Genomic DNA, 21,197 nt, shown 5'->3' with positions numbered 1-21,197 from the left:
TATACAAACTCAACCAGAAGGACATATTGACTAATCTCTATACAAACTCAACCAGAAGGACATATTGACTAATCTCTATACAAACTCAACAATAAGGACATATTGACTAATCTCTATACAAACTCAACAATAAGGACATATTGACTAATCTCTATACAAACTCAACCAGAAGGACATATTGACTCATCTCTATACAAACTCAACAATAAGGACATATTGACTCATCTCTATACAAACTCAACCAGAAGGACATATTGACTCATCTCTATACAAACTCAACAATAAGGACATATTGACTAATCTCTATACAAACTACTAGTATAGCTGTAAAGCAGCTCTGACTCACTGGTTGTGGCCCAGGTGTTAACTTGACTACAGGACTTGTAACCTGTCGTGTTGTGTTGACATCACTGAAGCAAAACATCCTAATCTGGTATGATCAGTGTACTTTATGGGATCTATCTGAATCAGGGACCAAAGGCTAGCTGATACAAGAGCATTGTTTTCATTAGCTGGTTTAGAGATGAAAGGTGAGTCATATAATGGTACTGCATAATGCAGTCATATGACTCGGCCCATTAACGTTATCAAAGAAATATATGAAAACAGTTTGGAGCCAAACACATTTTAGCATTGGGACATCGACACATTGTTGTCAGGAATTTGGCTTGCAGTTTGCACACATACAGTACCCCTACACACACGCAGCCATACTCTCACAGAGGGAATCACAGATGTGGTGTACAAAGTGCTTCTTCTCTCTCATTTAGAGAAACGAGAGAGCGAGAGAGTGAGAGAGAGGTGCTTGAAAAAGATAAAAGGGGATAGGAAAAGGTTATGAAAGAGAAATAGGGGGTAGATGAGAGCAAGATGGAGAAATAAAGATGTGACAGTGCTGCTACTGTGGGTGAAGACGTTGATTTGACAGAAAAAGCCTGGTGAGACTGTAATAAAAGCCTGGTGAGACAGTAATAAAAGCCTGGTGAGACAGTAATAAAAGCTCAGTGAGACAGTAATAAAAGCCTGGTGAGACAGTAATAAAAGCCCAGTGAGACAGTAATAAAAGCCTGGTGAGACAGTAATAAAAGCCTGGTGAGACAGTAATAAAAGCCTGGTGAGACAGTAATAAAAGCCTGCTGAGACAGTAATAAATGCCTGCTGAGACAGTAATAAATGCCTGCTGAGACAGTAATAAAAGCCTGGTGAGACAGTAATAAAAGCCTGGTGAGACAGTAATAAAAGCCTGGTGAGACAGTAATAAAAGCCTGGTGAGACAGTAATAAAAGCCTGGTGAGACAGTAATAAAAGCCTGGTGAGACAGTAATAAAAGCCTGGTGAGACAGTAATAAAAGCCTGGTGAGACAGTAATAAAAGCCTGGTGAGACAGTAATAAAAGCCTGGTGAGACAGTAATAAAAGCCTGGTGAGACAGTAATAAAAGCCTGGTGAGACAGTAATAAAAGCCTGGTGAGACAGTAATAAAAGTCTGGTGAGACAGTAATAAAAGCCTGGTGAGACAGTAATAAAAGCCTGGTGAGACAGTAATAAAAGCCTGGTGAGACAGTAATAAAAGCCTGGTGAGACAATAATATAAGCCTGGCGAGACAGTAATAAAAGCCTGGTGAGACAGTAATAAAAGCCTGGTGAGACAGTAATAAAAGCCTGGTGAGACAGTAATAAAAGCCTGGTGAGACAGTAATAGAATATGTATATATTTTTGCATGAGTGCATTTACAGGGCCTTCACCCCTTTACGTTTTCCACATTTGTTGTGTTACAGCCTGAATTTAAAATGAATTAATTTGATATGTTGTCTGTATGTTGTATCAATGATCTACACAAAATCCTCCCAAAATATCAAAGTGGAATTTTGTGTGTAGAAAAATTATCAAAGTGTCACGCCCTTACCATGGAGATCCCTTAGTTCTCTATGGTGTAGTGGGTCAGGGCGTGACTAAGGGGTGATCTAGTATAGATATTTCTATGTGGGTGCTGATATGGTTCCCAATTAGAGGCAGCTGTTTAACGTTGCCTCTGATTGGGGATCATATTTAGGTAGGTTGCTTCCCCACCTGCATTTGTGGGATATTATTTTGTGTTTTGTGCATGTGCACCATGTCGTCACGTTTCATTGTGTTAGTTTATATGATTTATTGTTTGCTAAGTTTCACTTCATAAAAAATAAATAAATACAAAAATTAAAAAATCAATGCAGTCGTGGCCATTAATCATAAGATATCCTGCTATCAATGTAGTAGTGGCCATCAATCATAGGATATCCTGCTATCAATGTAGTAGTGGCCATCAATCATAAGATATCCTGCTATCAATGTAGTAGTGGCCATCAATCATAAGATATCCTGCTATCAATGTAGTAGTGGCCATCAATCATAAGATATCCTGCTATCAATGTAGTAGTGGCCATCAATCATAAGATATCCTGCTATCAATGTAGTAGTGGCCATCAATCATAAGATATCCTGCTATCAATGTAGTAGTGGCCATTAATCATAAGATATCCTGCTATCAATGTAGTAGTGGCCATTAATCATAAGATATCCTGCTATCAATGTAGTAGTGGCCATTAATCATAAGATATCCTGCTATCAATGTAGTAGTGGCCATTAATCATAAGATATCCTGCTATCAATGTAGTAGTGGCCATTAATCATAAGATATCCTGCTATCAATGTAGTAGTGGCCATTAATCATAAGATATCCTGCTATCAATGTAGTAGTGGCCATTAATCATAAGATATCCTGCTATCAATGTAGTAGTGGCCATTAATCATAAGATATCCTGCTATCAATGTAGTAGTGGCCATTAATCATAAGATATCCTGCTATCAATGTAGTAGTGGCCATTAATCATAAGATATCCTGCTATCAATGTAGTAGTGGCCATTAATCATAAGATATCCTGCTATCAATGTAGTAGTGGCCATTAATCATAAGATATCCTGCTATCAATGTAGTAGTGGCCATCATAATCATAAGATATCCTGCTATCAATGTAGTAGTGGCCATTAATCATAAGATATCCTGCTATCAATGTAGTAGTGGCCATTAATCATAAGATATCCTGCTATCAATGTAGTAGTGGCCATCAATCATAAGATATCCTGCTATCAATGTAGTAGTGGCCATTAATCATAAGATATCCTGCTATCAATGTAGTAGTGGCCATTAATCATAAGATATCCTGCTATCAATGTAGTAGTGGCCATTAATCATAAGATATCCTGCTATCAATGTAGTAGTGGCCATTAATCATAGGATATCCTGCTATCAATGTAGTAGTGGCCATTAATCATAGGATATCCTGCTATCAATGTAGTAGTGGCCATTAATCATAAGATATCCTGCTATCAATTCAGTAGTGGCCATTAATCATAAGATATCCTGCTATCAATGTAGTAGTGGCCATTAATCATAAGATATCCTGCTATCAATGTAGTAGTGGCCATTAATCATAAGATATCCTGCTATCAATTGGTCCGTCTTTCCTCACGTACGTGACACAAAGGCTGCAGTAAAGTACAAAATAGAAAGTAATTAAATAATTTAAAGCTGAAATGTCTTCGAATTAATAAGTATTTAACCTATTTGTTATAGCAATCCTAAATAAGTTGCATGGACTCATTCTGTGTTCAATAATACTGGTTAACATGATGTTTTATTGACTGTACAGAAAATCGTAAGGTCCCTCAATCAAGTAGTGAATTTCAAGCACAGAATCAACCACAACGACCAGGGAAGCTTTTCAATGCTTCAACAAAAAGGGTACTGATTGTGTAAATCAAATAAAAAGCAGATGCTGAATATCCCTTTGAGGATGGTGAAGTTATAACTCAGTTGCCGGAGAGGAAGGAAACCGCTCAGGCCAATGGTGATTTTAAAACAGTTACAGAGTTTAATGGTTGTGATAGGAGGAAACTGAGGATGGCGCAACAACATTGTAGTTACTCCACAATACTAACCTAATTGACAGAGTGAAAATAAGGAAACCTGTACATAATACAAAATATTCCAAAACATGCATTCAAGGCACTTAAGTAATACTGCCAAAAGTGTGGCAAATAAATAAACCCTTGTCCTGAATACAAATCAGATCAAATTTAATTTAATCAAATCAAATTGTATTGGTCACATACACATATTTAGCAGATGTTATTGCGGATGTAGAGAAATTCTTGTGGGGTAGTGAAATGCTTGTGGGGTAGTGAAATGCTTGTGGGGTAGAGAAATGCTTGTGGGGTAGTGAAATGCTTGTGGGGTAGAGAAATGCTTGTGGGGCAGAGAAATGCTTGTGGGGTAGTGAAATGCTTGTGGGGTAGAGAAATGCGTGTGGGGTAGTGAAATGCTTGTGGGGTAGTGAAATGCTTGTGGGGTAGAGAAATGCTTGTGGGGTAGTGAAATGTTTGTGGGGTAGTGAAATGCTTGTGGGGCAGAGAAATGCTTGTGGGGTAGTGAAATGCTTGTGGGGTAGAGAAATGCTTGTGGGGTAATGAAATGCTTGTGGGGTAGTGAAATGCTTGTGGGGTAGTGAAATGCTTGTGGGGTAGAGAAATGCTTGTGGGGTAGTGAAATGCTTGTGGGGTAGAGAAATGCTTGTGGGGTAGTGAAATGCTGGTGGGGTAGTGATATGCTTGTGGGGTAGAGAAATGCTTGTGGGGTAGTGAAATGCTTGTGGGGTAGAGAAATGCTTGTGGGGTAGTGAAATGCTTGTGGGGTAGTGAAATGCTTGTGGGGTAGTGAAATGCTTGTGGGGTAGTGAAATGCTTGTGGGGTAGTGAAATGCTTGTGGGGTAGTGAAATGCTTGTGGGGTAGAGAAATGCTTGTGGGGTAGTAAATGCTTGTGGGGTAGTGAAATGCTTGTGGGGTAGTGAAATGCTTGTGGGGTAGAGAAATGCTTGTACAAAACGTAATGTTTTGGGCCAAAACCAACACATCACTGAGTACTACTCTTCAGTGGTTAGAGCATTGGGCCAGTAATCGAAAGGTTGCTGGATCTAATCCCCGGGCTGACAAGGTACAAATCTGACGTTTTGCCCCTGAGCAAGGCCCACTGTTTCCCTGGACAAGGCAGTTAACCCACTGTTTCCCTGGACAAGGCAGTTAACCCACTGTTCCCCTGGACAAGGCAGTTAACCCACTGTTTCCCTGGACAAGGCAGTTAACCCACTGTTCCCCTGGACAAGGCAGTTAACCCACTGTTCCCCTGGACAAGGCAGTTAACCCACTGTTCCCCTGGACAAGGCAGTTAACCCACTGTTTCCCGGGCGCCGAAGACGTGGATGTCGATTATGGCAGCCCCCCACACCTCTCTGATTCAGAGGGGTTGGGTTAAATGCAGAAGACACATTTCAGTTGAATACATTCAGTTGTATTGTTTGGGATAAAGAGAAACGTCATACAGCTATAAGCACAGCTATAAGCACAGGCATAATTCTAGAGGAAAACCTGGTTCAATCTGCTTTCCAAAGGACAACTGGGAGACAAATTCACCTTCCAGCAGGACAATAACCTAAAACACAAGGCCAAATATATACTGGAGTTGCTTACCAAGATGACATTGAATGTTCTTGAGACTTGAAAATGGCTGTCTAGCAATGATCAACAATCAACTTGACAGAGCCTGAAGAATGCTTCTAGAAAGTATGGACTTGGGATGGGAATACTTGTGTAAAATTAGATATTTCTCTATTTCATGTTCAATGATTTTGCAAATATGTATAAAAACATGTTTTCACTTTTTGTCATTATGAGGTATTGTGTGTAGATGGGCGAGAAATGAAATGCATTTTGAATTCAGGTTCTAACACAACAACATGCGTAATACATTATGGAGTACGAATGCTTTCTGGAGGCACTGTATTCCAAATAAAAAGAGAACTGCCTTTTTCACACTTTTACAAAATGTAAACAACCAGACGTTCATCTTTTGCCTATCTGTCCTTTCACAGCAACCTGTTAGACAAGATATACAGTATATAACATACGGAACACTGATACCAGACGTATGTCAGATATACAGTACATCAAATATATACTCACTCTACAGACACGACCACAGAGTTAAGATCAATGACCATCTGCCTAGCTAGGAGGTCGTACGGTCCCATTCCTACACAGAGAGGAGAGAGAAGAGAGAGCCGTCAGAGACAATATTATCTAATAGCATCTTACATCGTCAACATAGCTACAAAGTACTCAATAGTATCTTGCGCATCTCATGCTCAATAGGCTTGTAGTCATGACAAGTCACACAGACACACACACAGCAGATTGCAGGCACAACATGACACTTGTCTCATGTCAAATAATTGCTTTTGGTTACCAGGGGGATACCACGGTCTCCGTGTTGAACAGCTTGAGCAGAGTGGATGTTCCTCAGGAGAGGTGGAGGGTGAACAGCGCGTATATGAATTCAACAGTAAACTGTAGTATAGTGTAGAATGCTATAGTAAATAATATCTGCAAAAAAAACATTGTTGTAAATACTACAGAAATGTCCGCAAAAATATTTTATTTGAACTATAGTAAATACTACAGTGTTTAAAGATGCACTATGCAGAAATCACTTTGGCATTTCCTGGTTGCTAAAATGTGAATCGTTTGCCTAATTTCCGTTTATGTGACAACACACTGTGAAATAGTGTTATAACTCATATACTGTGTGCATGATCCCACCTGGTTAGTGGGACTATCATTTGTTTTCAAGAGGACAATGACCCAACACACCTCCATGCTGTGTAAGGGCTATTTGACCAAGAAGGAGAGTAATGGAGCGCTGCATCAGATTACCTGGCTTCCATCTCAACTCAATTCAGATGGTTTGGGATGAGTTGGACCGCAGAGTGAAAGAAAAGCAGCCAACAAGTGCTCAGCATGTGTGGGAACTCCTTCAAGACTGTTGAAAAGGCATTCCAGGTGAGGCTGGTTGAGAGAATGCCAAGAGTGTACCACTAGCTATCATCAAGGCAAAGGTTGGCTATTTGAAGAATCTGTTTGTTTAACACTTTTTTTGATTACTATATTATTCCATTTGTGTTATTTCATAGTTTGATGTCTTCACTATTAATCTACAATGTAGAAAATAGTCAAAACGGGTGATGCGGTGATGCAACCGATCAGGATGCTCCCGATGGTGCAGCTGTAAAACTCTTTGAGGATCTGAGGATTCATGCCAAATCTTTTCAGTCTCCTGAGGGGGAAAAGGTGTTGTCATGCCCTCTTCATGACTGTCTTGCTGTGTTTGGACCATGATAGTTTGTTGGTGATGTGGACACCAAGGAACTTAAATCTCTCGACCCGCTCCACTACAGCCCTGTCGATGTTCGGCCCTCCTTTTCCTGTAGTCCACGATCACCTAGTTTGCCTTGCTCACTTTGAGTGAGAGGTTGTTGTCCTGGCACCACACTGCCATGTCTCTGACCTCCTCCCTATAGGCTGTTTCATCGCTGTCTGTGATCAGGCCTACCACTGTTGTGTCGTCAGCAAACTTAATGATGGTGTTGGAGTCGTGCTTGGCCACGCAGTCGTGGGTGAACAGGGAATACAGGAGGGGACTAAGAATATACCCCTTAGGGGCCCCCGTGTTGAGGATCAGCTTAGCAGATGTGTTGTTGCCTTTCCTCACCACCTGGGGGTGTCCCGTGAGCTTTGAGGACACTATGGTGTTGAACACTGAGCTGTAGTCAATGAACAGCATTCTCACATACAGTAGGTGTTCCATTTGTCCAGGTGGGAAAGGACAGTGTGGAATGCGATTGAGATTGCGTCATCTGTGGATCTGTTGGTGGCAGTATGCGAATTGGATTGAGTCTACGGTTTCCGGGATGACGGTGTTGATGTGAGCCATGACCCGCTTTGGTGACCCGCCGTGGTGCTAATAGAGCACATAAGACAGATTTACCACTTCTTAGACTTGCTTTCAATAAGAGTGACAGATCTAATAACTTACATTTCTATCTGAATTTAGTCAGGTCGCCCAAAAAGTGACATATTGCAGCTTTAATTTGCATGTACCCTATAGCCCCTCCCCCATGTCGCTTGGGCCTCTGGTTATTTCTTGTCTGGATTCCCAGCTGACATTCAACCCACTGAACCTCTCCAACATCACATTGTGGACGGGTGGATGCATGGATGGATTAGCTGTTTTATTTAATTTTTCTATTTCACTTTTATTTAACCAGGGAGGCCAGTTGAGAACAAGTTGTCATTTACAACTGCAACCTGGCCAAGATAAATCAAAGCAGTGCGACAAAAACAACAGAGTTACACATGGAATAAACAAACATTCAGTCAATAACACAATAGATAAATCTGTATACAGGGTGTGCAAATGAAGTAAGGAGGTAAGGCAATAAATAGGCCATAGTGGCGAAGTAATTACAATTTAGCAATTTACACTGGAGTGATAGATGTGCAGATGAGGATGTGTAAGTATACATACTGGTTTGCAAAAGAGCAGAAAAAATACCAATATGGGGATGAGATAGATGGTTGGGATATTTACAGATGGGCTATGTACAGCTGCAGCGATTGGTAAGCTGCTCTGACAGCTGAAGCTTAAAGTTAGTGAGGGAGATATAAGTCTCCAACTTCAGTGACTTTTTCATTTCATTTCGGACTGGAAGGAAAGGCGGCCAAAGTAGGTGATGGCTTTGGGGATGACCAGTGAAATATACCTGCTGGAGCACATGCTACGGGTGGGTGTTGCTATGGTGACCAGTGAGCTGAGATAAGGCAGAGCTTTACCTAGCAAAGACTTATAGATGACCTGGAGCCAGTGGGTTTGTGGACGAATATGTAGCGAGGACCAGCCAACAAGAGCATACAGGTCGCAGTGGTGGGTAGTATTTGGGGCTTTGGTGACAAAACAGATGGCACTGTGATAGACTGAATCCAATTTGCTGAGTAGAGTGTTGGAGGCTATTTTGTAAATTACATTGCCGAGGTCAAGGATCGGTAGGATAGTCAGCTTTATGAGGGTATATTTGGCAGCATGAGTGAAGGAGGCTTAATGTGAGTCTGGAAGGAGAGTTTACAGTCTAACCAGACACCTAGGTGTTTGTAGTTGTCCACATATTCTAAGTCAGAACCGTCCAGAGTAGTGATGCTAGGCGGGCAGGTGAGCGGGTGAGGGCAGTGATTGATTGAAGAGCATGCATTTTGTTTTACTAGCATTTAAGAGCAGTTGGAAGCCACAGAAGGAGAGTTGTATGGCATTGAAGCTCATCTAGAGGTTAGTCAACACAGTGTTCAAAGAAGGGCCAGTTGTATACAGAATGGTGTCTGCGTAGAGGTGAATCAAATAATTACACACAGCAATGAGTGGATGGATGAATGTGGGTGAATGGATCAGTGGATGGATGGATAAATATACTGTATATGCCTTAACTAATTGCTTGCTTGGTAGATGGATTAATTACCAAGCACCTAACTGCTACTCACTGGCGCTGCCCAAGCACCATCCTCCTCCATGCAGGTATATGACTGCTCTCCTCAGCTCAGTGTCGCCGCCCTGCAGTTTGGGCTGGTACACCACCACCTCCACCCCATCAAACAGCTCCTCTGTGACGTGCACACGTTGGTCTGACACGGGCACCACCCGCTCAGCGAACGTGATGAACATCATCACCCCCATGTAGTCCTTCAACCCCAGCAGCTCACTGAAGTCTGCCTGCAGAGAGAGATGAAGAGGCATGTTGGAGCAGAGAGGTAGAGAGAGATGAAGAGGCATGTTGGAGCAGAGAGGTAGAGAGAGATGAAGAGGCATGTTGGAGCAGAGAGGTAGAGAGAGATGAAGAGGCATGTTGGAGCAGAGAGAGAGAGAGATGAAGAGGCATGTTGGAGCAGAGAGGTAGAGAGAGATGAAGAGGCATGTTGGTGCAGAGAGGTAGAGAGAGATGAAGAGGCATGTTGGAGCAGAGAGGTAGAGAGAGATGAAGAGGCATGTTGGAGCCGAGAGGTAGAGAGAGATGAAGAGGCATGTTGGAGCAGAGAGGTAGAGAGAGATGTAGGGACAGAGAGAAAGGCACACAGTTATCAGGGATGTTGTGAGGGTGGACAAAAACAGAGGGAGAGCGAGAAAGAGAGATATGGGTTGATAAAAATAAAGAAAAATGAGTCTGTTTGAAATCTGAGGGAATCAGATGATCATTACGTAACGATACAATCTAAACAGGAGAGGAACAAGCAGGGGATTAAAGGGCTTTCCCCTGAGTCATGTGAGCTTCAGAGAGAATCTACAGTAGAGGGTCCCAACTGTCTACCAGAGAGAATCTACAGTAGATGGTCCCAGCTGTCCACCAGAGAGAATCTACAGAAGAGGGTCCCAGCTGTCCGCCAGAGAGAATCTACAGTAGAGGGCCCCAGCTGTCCACCAGAGAGAATCTACAGTAGAGGGCCCCAGCTGTCCACCAGAGAGAATCTACAGTAGAGGGCCCCAGCTGTCCACCAGAGAGAATCTACAGTAGATGGTCCCAGCTGTCCACCAGAGAGAATCTACAGTAGAGGGCCCCAGCTGTCCACCAGAGAGAATCTACAGTAGAGGCTTCCAGCTGTCCACCAGAGAGAATCTACAGTAGAGGGTCCCAGCTGTCCACCAGAGAGAATCTACACTAGAGGGCCCCAGCTGTCCACCAGAGAGAATCACACTAGAGGGTTCCAGCTGTCCACCAGAGAGAATCTACAGTAGAGGGCCCCAGCTGTCCACCAGAGAGAATCTACAGTAGAGGGTTCCAGCTGTCCACCAGAGAGAATTTACAGTAGAGAGTTCCAGCTGTCCACCAGAGAGAATCTACACTAGAGGGTTCCAGCTGTCCACCAGAGAGAATCTACAGTAGAGGGTCCCAGCTGTCCACCAGAGAGAATCTACACTAGAGGGTCCCAGCTGTCCACCAGAGAGAATCTACACTAGAGGGCCCCAGCTGTCCACCAGAGAGAATCTACACTAGAGGGTTCCAGCTGTCCACCAGAGAGAATCTACAGTAGAGGTTTCCAGCTGTCCACCAGAGATACTCTACAGTAGAGGGTTCCACTTGTCCACCAGAGATAATCTACAGTAGGGGGCCCCAGCTGTCCACCAGAGAGAATCTACACTAGAGGGCCACAGTTGTCCACCAGAGATAATCTACAATAGAGGGTTCCAGCTGTCCACCAGAGATAATCTACAGTAGAGGTTTCCAGCTGTCCACCAGAGATACTCTACAGTAGAGGGTTCCACTTGTCCACTAGAGAGAATCTACAGTAGAGGGCCACAGTTGTCCACCAGAGATAATCTACAGTAGAGGGTTCCAGCTGTCCACCAGAGATAATCTACAGTAGAGGGCCCCAGTTGTCCACCAGAGATAATCTACAGTAGAGGGCCCCAGCTGTCCACCAGAGATAATCTACAGTAGACGGCCCCAGCTGTCCACCAGAGGGCCTCCGCTGTCTACCAGAGGGCCCCAGCTGTCCACCAGGGGGCATCAGCTGTCTACCAGAGGGACCCAGCTATCCACCAGAGCGCCCCATCTGTCCATAAGAGCGTCCCAGTTGTCCAACAGAGGCCCCAGCTGTCCAACAAAAGCCCCGGCTGTCCTCCAGAGGCCCAGCCATCACATGCTGTGGTGGGCCAGTTGCATAAAATGTCTTTAAACTGCTGTATTCTCTTAGGTAAGGGATAATTATTACTTAAGGTTAAACCTTAAGAGAAACAGTTAAGCTGTGTTATTCAACTGGGCTCAGGGCTGGGCAAGGAGTTGACTGGGGCCAATCAGCTGACTACTGAGATCTCCTCATCCACTCCCTGTGCTCTCCAGAAGTAGAATGATATCGCCCCTAAATCCACTGATCTTAAAGTGTTGTGTTACCTCCTTATGTATAAGGGTTTGGGGAGGGTAAGCTGCTAGCTCCGTGTCCAGCATAACGTTGTAACAGACGGTGTCTCAGAGCTGACCTATTCTGCTGTAAGCTTGCAACTAGAATTATTAATCATTATTATAATTATTTAATGCTCAACATCCCCATTGAACTGGGTCCAGATAAAAATGTTGTCCAGTCTAGAAAAATCAAGAAAAATATTATCTCCAAATTATTATACAGTATAAATGGATTATAAAGCAGACAATATTTCACTCTGTCCTGGTTGAGTGAGAGAATGGACCTAAATACATGTTTTATCATGTGTACAATGGGGTAAACTTCCTCAGGTATTCAGTCAGCGATTTGTATTAAATCTTCATTACCCACGGTCATGCCTGTCTCGCAAAAGGTCAAGCCTTTTCTGAAACCTTTTGGCCGGTGAATGGCACCCATATAAATATCAACAGAGAACGTTGATTGGGTTGATTTTGGAAGAAACGTTGACAATTTGTGCTTTTTGAGGTCGGGCCCGTTTCAGTTCCATTATTAAATTAAATTATTATTATGTTGAATGCTGTAACAGCACAGAATAAACCAATTAATACAAGTCCCATGATGGTAGTGTCACGTTCTGACCTTAGTTCTTTTGTTATGTCTTTGTTTTAGTATGGTCAGACAGGGCGTGAGTTGGGTGGGTTGTCTATGTTCCTTTTTCTATGTGGTGTTTTCGTGTTTGGCCTGGTATGGTTCTCAATCAGAGGCAGGTGTCGTTAGTTGTCTCTGATTGAGAATCATACTTAGCCTTTTCCCACCTGTGTAGTGTGGGTGATTATTTTCTGTTCAGTGGTTTTTTCAGCACCATACAGGACTGTTCATTTGTGATTTTATTTGTTTTTGTTCAGTGTTCATTACATTATTAAATGCTGCGCATTGGTCCTCACCTTTTTTTTTAAATTTTACTAGGCAAGTCAGTTAAGAACAAATTATTATTTTCAATGAAGGCCTAGGAACAGTGGGTTAACTGCCTGTTCAGGGGCAGAACGACAGATTTGTACCTTGACAGCTCGGGGATTTGAACTTGCAACCTTCCGGTTGCTAGTCCACCGCTCTAACCATTAGGCTACCCTGCCGCACCTTCTTCCACCACAGACGAGCGCTACAGGTAGTGACTGACCATTACTGCTGATCACTTATTAACCATCATTAACCATCATTACTTTACCTTAATTAAATATTTCAGCCTTGTGTAAATTACATTAGTTTTATTTGATGACTTTATTATTTCATTCCAAGTCATCATCTGATCTCTATAGAGCTGCTGCCTATGCCGTCTGACAAAACCACTATTTTCGTTGTTCTTCAATGTAAATAAGGCATTTATGACTGCTGAATATCACCGATCAGTCACTTAGATCATGTATTGTCAAGTAGAGATACTTCGCGAAGCAATTCCTCTCTTTCCCTCTTGATCATGAGTTCTTATCTCCCTCGCTGGTCTACCCCATACAGACCGGACAAGTAGGCGCGTAATGGATTATGGTCATTGTAGTTAATTACCACATTTTCTGAGCTAAACTATGTAGAACATTGGCCTGTTGGAAACTACAACTCCCAACTACATTGCACAGTTCGGCCTTGATCCGATTTATCTCTAGAGAAACAGAGTATAGAGATCAAAGAAAAAAACAGAATGAAATGGAATTCAAATAATTGAACCGACATGGTCAATTAGTTGTTTAAAAAAACGAAAAATAACAGAGATGTTGGTTAATCGCTCAGCAATTGGAAAGGTAACGCAAGAACTAACATTTTTTTTGTAAGTCATCTGAAATCATCAACCCAAACCACGTGGCACAGACCCTTTCTCCTCCTTAAGCAAATTTGCAGGTGTTAAAATCTCAGTGTTGAGTTAAAAAGTATTATGAGTGTCATATCTGAGTGTTGAGTCTAGTGGGGTTCACACCAGTGTCATATCTGAGTGTTGAGTCTAGTGGGGTTCACACCAGTGTCATATCTGAGTGTTGAGTCTAGTGGGGTTCACACCAGTGTCATATCTGAGTGTTGAGTCTAGTGGGGTTCACACCAGTGTCATATCTGAGTGTTGAGTCTAGTTGGATTAACACCAATTGGATAGTAATTTACACCAACTACGGTGAATAAATGAAGTGTTTTTTGAATCACAGTGGAATCGCCACTGACTGGTGTTGTTGTTACTCGACTGTGTTGAATTAATTTCCTGTTAACTCAAGAGTGAAAAAGACATCGGAGATGCCTCACTATCATATTTCTCAGCATGTTTTGTTGCAGGTTGCTTTTTACAACAGTTGGTTTTAGTATATAGGTTTCTGCATGCACATTGATTCATTGATATTATACTACACAATGATAAATAGTATACATTTTTCTAAACTAATCTTATCTGTAAGTGGTTGGACTTTTTTCCACACGTTAATGAAATGATTGTTCCAGTTTAGAAGGGTAAGAGTTTTAATTTATTAACATTCCCTACCTTGGCAGTCACTCTAACTGCAGTTGGGGTTGATGAAAAGTTGAAATTGTTGGCTATGCTATCTCTGGCTGGATTCCAAATAAGAATTATATAACACTTTGCAAGCCAGCATATTGTGACTTGCAGATTTCAGTGTTAGGGAATTAACACCTGTGGTGTTACAGTAATTTGTTTTTCGGGGGTATTGTTTAACACTGTAGTGTGTAAAGCCTTATTAGCATATGTATTTAAAAGGGTGCCAGTACCACCATTTTCCGAGGTGCCAGTACCACCATTTTCCAGTACCACCATTTTCCAGTACCACCATTTTCCGAGGTGCCAGTACCACCATTTTCCAGTACCACCATTTTCCAGTACCACCATTTTCTGAGGTGCCAGTACCACCATTTTCCAGTACCACCATTTTCCGAGGTGCCAGTACCACCATTTTCCAGTACCACCATTTTCCAGTACCACCATTTTCCAGTACCACCATTTTCCAGTACCACCATTTTCCAGTACCACCCATGGCTGTGTTTGATAGTGACAGAGACATAATTGTTCCATTCAATGGCTTTCAGTCCTGTAGCCTTCACTAAGTGACTGCCTGCCTAAGTGAACGTTTTATCATAAAAAAATTTTTTTTTTTTAAATACATAGCTTTTTTTGTTGACAACCCCATACTTCAACATCCTAGTTTTAGCCTAACTGAGTGGTATGAGGAAGTGGAATTGCATAAACTCTAAAGTGTTCATTTAAGTTGGAATTTACAGCGTTAGGGACCCAACACTCTTGGGGGTTAGTTTATCAACACTATGAAAAGTGTTATTTTTTTCAACACGATTTGAGATGGTCACGTCAGAAAGTGTTAAATGTATCACTGTATATCGTGTCTACATAACTAAAACATCTCTGGTGTCATGCTGGTGGATAAACAGTCTTCTAATTTGGTGGTCTTCCGTTCATAAATACAGCATCGATTTTCTTAATAGGGTCTATAATTAGAACAGATCAACAGGATTACAATACCTGGATTACCGTTTAACATAATCTGCTGTAACTGTCATTCAGCATGTCTGCATGTACACATCAATCTCAGCAGAATCAATATTAAAATAACACAATATTTGGAATGCACAGCATCTTTACATTGCATATAACTAAATATGTTTTTAGGTACGGTAAAACAAAGATATAGACATTTATTTGAATGTAATATATAATAGTAAGCTACGCATACAAAACAAGAGAATGTTCCCTTTACCATCTTTATGGTAGATAATAAAATCAAACTGTATTTGTCACATGCGCTAAAATACAACAAGCGTAGACCTTACCGTGAAATGCTGAATACAACAAGCGTAGACCTAACCGTGAAATGCTTTACTTACAAGAGTTAAGAAAATATTTACCAAACTAAAGTAAAATAATAACAATAACGAGGCTATATAGAGGGGATACCGGTACCAAGTCAGTGTGCGGGGGTACAGGTTAGAGGTAATTTGTACATGTAGGTAGGGCCTTAGTGACTATGCATAGATAATAATCAGTGAGTAGCAGCAGTGTAGAAAACAAATGGAGTGGGGATTAATAGGGAGAGGAACAGAGAATGTTACCTTGACTCTCTTTATGTAGAGAGAGGACCAGAGAATGTTACCTTGACTCTCTTTATGTAGGGAGAGGACCAGAGAATGTTACCTTGACCATCTTTATGTAGGGAGAGGAACAGAGAATGTTACCTTGACTCTCTTTATGTAGGGAGAGGAACAGAGAATGTTACCTTGACTCTCTTTATGTAGGGAGAGGAACAGAGAATGTTACCTTGACTCTCTTTATGTAGGGAGAGGAACAGAGAATGTTACCTTGACTCATCTTTATGTAGGGAGAGGAACTGTTACCTTGACTCTCTATGTAGGGAGAGGAACAGAGAATGTTACCTTGACTATCTTTATGTAGGGAGAGGAACAGAGAATGTTACCTTGACTCTCTTTATGTAGGGAGAGGAACAGAGAATGTTACCTTGACTCTCTTTATGTAGGGAGAGGAACAGAGAATGTTACCTTGACTCTCTTTATGTAGGGAGAGGAACAGAGAATGTTACCTTGACTCTCTTTATGTAGGGAGAGGAACAGAGAATGTTACCTTGACTCTCTTTATGTAGGGAGAGGAACAGAGAATGTTACCTTGACTCTCTTTATGTAGGGAGAGGAACTGTTACCTTTACTCTCTTTATGTAGGGAGAGGAACAGAGAATGTTACCTTGACTCTCTTTATGTAGGGAGAGGAATGTTAGAGAATGTTACCTTGACTCTCTTTATGTAGGGAGAGGAACAGAGAATGTTACCTTGACTCTCTTTATGTAGGGAGAGGAACAGAGAATGTTACCTTGACTCTCTTTATGTAGGGAGAGGAACAGAGAATGTTACCTTGACTCTCTTTATGTAGGGAGAGGACCAGAGAATGTTACCTTGACTCTCTTTATGTAGGGAGAGGAACAGAGAATGTTACCTTGACTCTCTTTATGTAGGGAGAGGAACAGAGAATGTTACCTTGACTCTCTTTATGTAGGGAGAGGACCTTGAGTAGAGATGAATATAATGAATTTACCTTGACTCTCTTTATGTAGGGAGAGGAACAGAGAATGTTACCTTGACTCTCTTTATGTAGGGAGAGGAACAGAAAATGTTACCTTGACTCTCTTTATGTAGGGAGAGGAACAGAGAATGTTACCTTGACTCTCTTTATGTAGGGAGAGGAACAGAAAATGTTACCTTGACTCTCTTTATGTAGGGAGAGGAACAGAGAATGTTACCTTGACTCCTTCATACCCAGGGTTGTACCATCCCGTCTCCCTACCTACCCGCCTCCTCCCCATCCGTCCCCCACTCCCTTCCTCCCTTCCAGGATTGTACCATCCTGTCTCCCTCCCCACCTGCCTCCACTCTGGACCTTGGGGGGATGGTAGAGGGGACATTGCCGGTGGTTCCCCACTAATATGGTCACCATCACAAGTGGCAAGGAATTGTCTGCTGCTCGCCATGCCGTGGAGAACCTGGCCGCTCAGGTTTCCGACCTCTGGACAGGTGGCAGTACAATATTGGTTGTTTATGATGTTATTATAGTTCAAAGATAAGAGCTGTATGCTAAATGACTTAAATGTAAATGTAAATGTAAGTTTCACCTTCATAAATAATTGTCTAAGAGGTTTGGAGGGTGGGTTCTTCATATTTTAAGCAGCCAAGTTAACTATAATGTATAGCCAAGTTTAGAAGATAAATCCTTTAGAATATAATGTAAATATCTATACGATTCCCATTGACAACGTTAATAGAAATCCTATAGGAGAAAAAAAATGATTGACATCTGATAGGAACCTATAGGATTCCGAAACAAAAATCTAATTTGATTACAATTAGAATCCAGATTTTGGAACCAGTCCCATTGGACTCTATCATTTATGGTTTTGTCTTATTGGATCCTTTATGATTACAATACCAATAGAGAAATGGCCAGGGGTTGACTGGGGCCAATCAGCTGACTACTGAGATCTCCTCATCCACTCCCTGTGCTCTCCAGAAGTAGAATGATATCGCCCCTAAATCCACTGATCTTAAAGTGTTGTGTTACCTCCTTATGTATAAGGGTTTGGGGAGGGTAAGCTGCTAGCTCTGTGTCTAGCATAACGTTGTAACTTTCTAGCCAGAGGGTGTCTCAGAGCTGACCTATTCTGCTCTGAGCTTGTATAGGAGGAGAAAGGGTCTTGCGTGTCTCTCCATCTAACCAGGTCCCTGTAAACCTGGGTAGATGATTTAAATTGACGTTGGCCTTTTCTGAGTTTTTACACTACTTCTCCTCATAAATCCATTCAATCAATGTTCCCTGTTGGCAGTGGCGGTTCTAGCTTGTATGGCTCCCTGGGCAACCCCCCCCTTCAGCGCCCCCTCCACCAAAAAAAACCCCCACCATTCTGCACTAACTGTCATTTTTATTCAGACATTTGGAACAACAGAAATAAATGATCATAACATTTTAAACTATATAAATATAAATATAAAAAAGAAGTAACAAAGACAAATAGTCTGTGGCCGCTTCTCTTGTTATTCCCCTACAGACTAGAGGATTTCTGTTAGAAGTCGCTTTTACAGGTCCTCTATCACCTGCATGACACTTCTCCTATTTGTTCGACTAATTTGTGTTGATTTGGTATTCCAGCATCAATACATTACCCATCCCCCAATACTGTCAACCAAGCATCAATACATTACCCATCCCCCAATACTGTCAACCAAGCATCAATACATTACCCATCCCCCAATACTGTCAACCAAGCATCAATACATTACCCATCCCCAATACTGTCAACCAAGCATCAATACATTACCCATCCCCCAATACTGTCAACCAAGCATCAATACATTACCCATCCCCCAATACTGTCAACCAAGCATCAATACATTACCCATCCCCCAATACTGTCAACCAAGCATCAATACATTACCCATCCCCCAATACTGTCAACCAAGCATCAATACATTACCCATCCCCCAATACTGTCAACCAAGCATCAATACATTACCCATCCCCCAATATTGTCAACCAAGCATCAATACATTACCCATCCCCCAATACTGTCAACCAAGCATCAATACATTACCCATCCCCCAATACTGTCAACCAAGCATCAATACATTACCCATCCCCCAATAATGTCAACCAAGAGTCAAGACTAAACCAATTCACCTTGGTGGTGGGCAGACTGGTTTAACATTATTCTTAATGATTTAGCACAAACCAGAAAAAAATGCAACAATATATCTGTGAAACTATATATTCACAGTATTATGAATGAATTGTGGTTCATTTGGTAGCATTTTGTACTGTGACTGATTTGACTAATTGCATTTGTACTGTATAAAGTTAGAGGTGCGCTATTTGATAGATTCCCCCTCTCCCCCTACCTCGGGCTTCCAGTGGGGAGACCCAAGGTCAACCTACCCCCGCGCTCATCCCCATCTCATACTTCTGAGTTCCGGGAGACCTTCCCAGGCAGTAGCCTGCCTAGCTCACAAACTGGAATCAGGACGCCCACTCCGACAAGGTTAATTGACCCACAATCCCACACGGTGACATGATATCATTGACCTGACGTGCAAATAAGTGATAGAGAACCGATCACATAAATATCACCATTCCGATTTTTTTTTGTGCGGGCGCCCCATGCTGTCCCCGGCAAGATGCCGCCGTGGGTGGCTGCCCATGTCGCCTATACCTAAATCCGTCACTGCCTGTTGGTACTGTATTTATATGCGTGCCATGCACCGGACAAATATGCGCCAGAAAAGGCATGGTCCTTGCTCTTGGACAGAGCCAAGACATGACCGTGGATAATTAAGTTGTCAAAAGTTAATAACAATAGGTGACTGAATACCAGGTGAAGTTCACCCCTTGAACCCCATGATCAAAATACATTTGTTTCACTTCTCTCACTTAACTCGGACTGAGTGAAATATTGTCTGCTTTATAAGCAGTTACAATGGGGACATTGAGCAATTATAATGAACAATAATAATGAATAATTCTAGTTAGAAGGAATTTAGCCTGGTTTAACACATTTTTTATATTTTATCATCTGAAATAATAAATACGATGTTGAATTATATCATATCTAAATCGATAAACACCTCTGGTGTCATGAATGCTGGGGTTTAAACAGTCTGGTGTTCTTCCGTTCATAAATACACCATCGCTTTTCTTAATAGGGTCTATAATTAGAACAGGTGAGCAAGACTACAATAGCTGGATTACCGTTTGACATAATCTGCTGTAACTGTCATTCAGCATGTCTGCATGTACACATCAATCTCAGCGGAATCCATTTCTAGGCTATAGCCTACTAGGCTATTTACGAAAGGACTGGCCAATAACCACGTCATTCTAGTCAAAAAATAACATCTTAAAACCATACATGTAATTATGCCAATAAATATATATTTAGGCATGACTCCCACGCACACCCGAGATGCGCAGTTTTGAGTACGAACCGTCTATAATAGTAACTTCACAACAATATTTAAAACACATCAACAGGATAAGTCTGCATCAAATATTTTCTGAATCAAAAACTAATATTCTAGCCCATTGTAAAATCCATTCTTGCATTATTCTTACCAGGTGGCTGAGACTTCTGAAGAAGCAGTCGGTCAACATGAGTTTCCATCTCTCCTCTATCTTGTCTGGAATGGGCTGGTAAACATAATAAGAGGTGAACGCTCCTAAAGACAGGAGTAAAAATATGCCTTTCAGCTGCATTTTACGAGGAGTCCGCAACTATTGATGGCAAAACTATACTATGTCAGTTTTGTTTATGATCAAGTCACTTAAGTCTGAGCAAAGCGTAATCTTGTATTAATTTTGGAACTGAGACAGCCAGATATGAAAGCACGTGCAAGAGTTATCTGATCATTAAAAGCGAGCATGATCATAGCTTTTCACCGTGACTATCACTGCCTGCGCGCAGCAGGCGGTTGTGTCGTATGATTCCCTGTCCTTCACACCCATGGAAATAGAACAATGTGTTAACGCGCGCCGGTGGGTTGAAACGATAGAACTGAAGGGTGAGCACCCCCCTCACCTCCCCTCCCCCCTCCCTCACTCCACTTGGTCCCCAGCCGGGTGAGAAACATGAGCCAGAAAACTTGCTGCGACGGCGCAACTTTCACCACTGCGGCGCCCTCTATATTTGTTCGCAGGTTGCAGGTTATTATATCGGCGTAGATTGCAAAGTGTTAAGGATTCCGACTGGTGGACAATAATTTCACAATTATTCATATTCTTCAACCCGAAGCACAAGATGTGGT

General features: G+C 41.9%; 1 protein-coding gene across 1 annotated transcript in view; it reads right to left on the bottom strand.

Moving 5' to 3' along the window:
* Window positions 1–20,975, bottom strand: part of LOC123992497 (arylacetamide deacetylase-like) — a 26,876-nt gene extending 5,901 nt beyond the window's left edge. The window contains exons 1-3 of the mRNA XM_046293679.1: window positions 20,509–20,975; window positions 9,459–9,687; window positions 6,057–6,126 (exon numbers count right to left, since the gene is read on the bottom strand). Of these exons, the coding sequence (XP_046149635.1) occupies window positions 6,057–6,126; window positions 9,459–9,687; window positions 20,509–20,649 (440 nt within the window). The 5' untranslated portion in view covers window positions 20,650–20,975. The remainder of the gene's footprint in view (window positions 1–6,056; window positions 6,127–9,458; window positions 9,688–20,508) is intronic.
* Between the last annotated feature and the right edge of the window lie 222 nt (window positions 20,976–21,197).

This window comes from Oncorhynchus gorbuscha, linkage group LG13 (genome assembly GCF_021184085.1).
Source record: "Oncorhynchus gorbuscha isolate QuinsamMale2020 ecotype Even-year linkage group LG13, OgorEven_v1.0, whole genome shotgun sequence".
Taxonomy (NCBI): domain Eukaryota; kingdom Metazoa; phylum Chordata; class Actinopteri; order Salmoniformes; family Salmonidae; genus Oncorhynchus; species Oncorhynchus gorbuscha.
The sequence above is the reverse complement of the archived record's forward strand: the minus strand, read 5'-3'. Positions and strand labels throughout refer to the sequence as shown.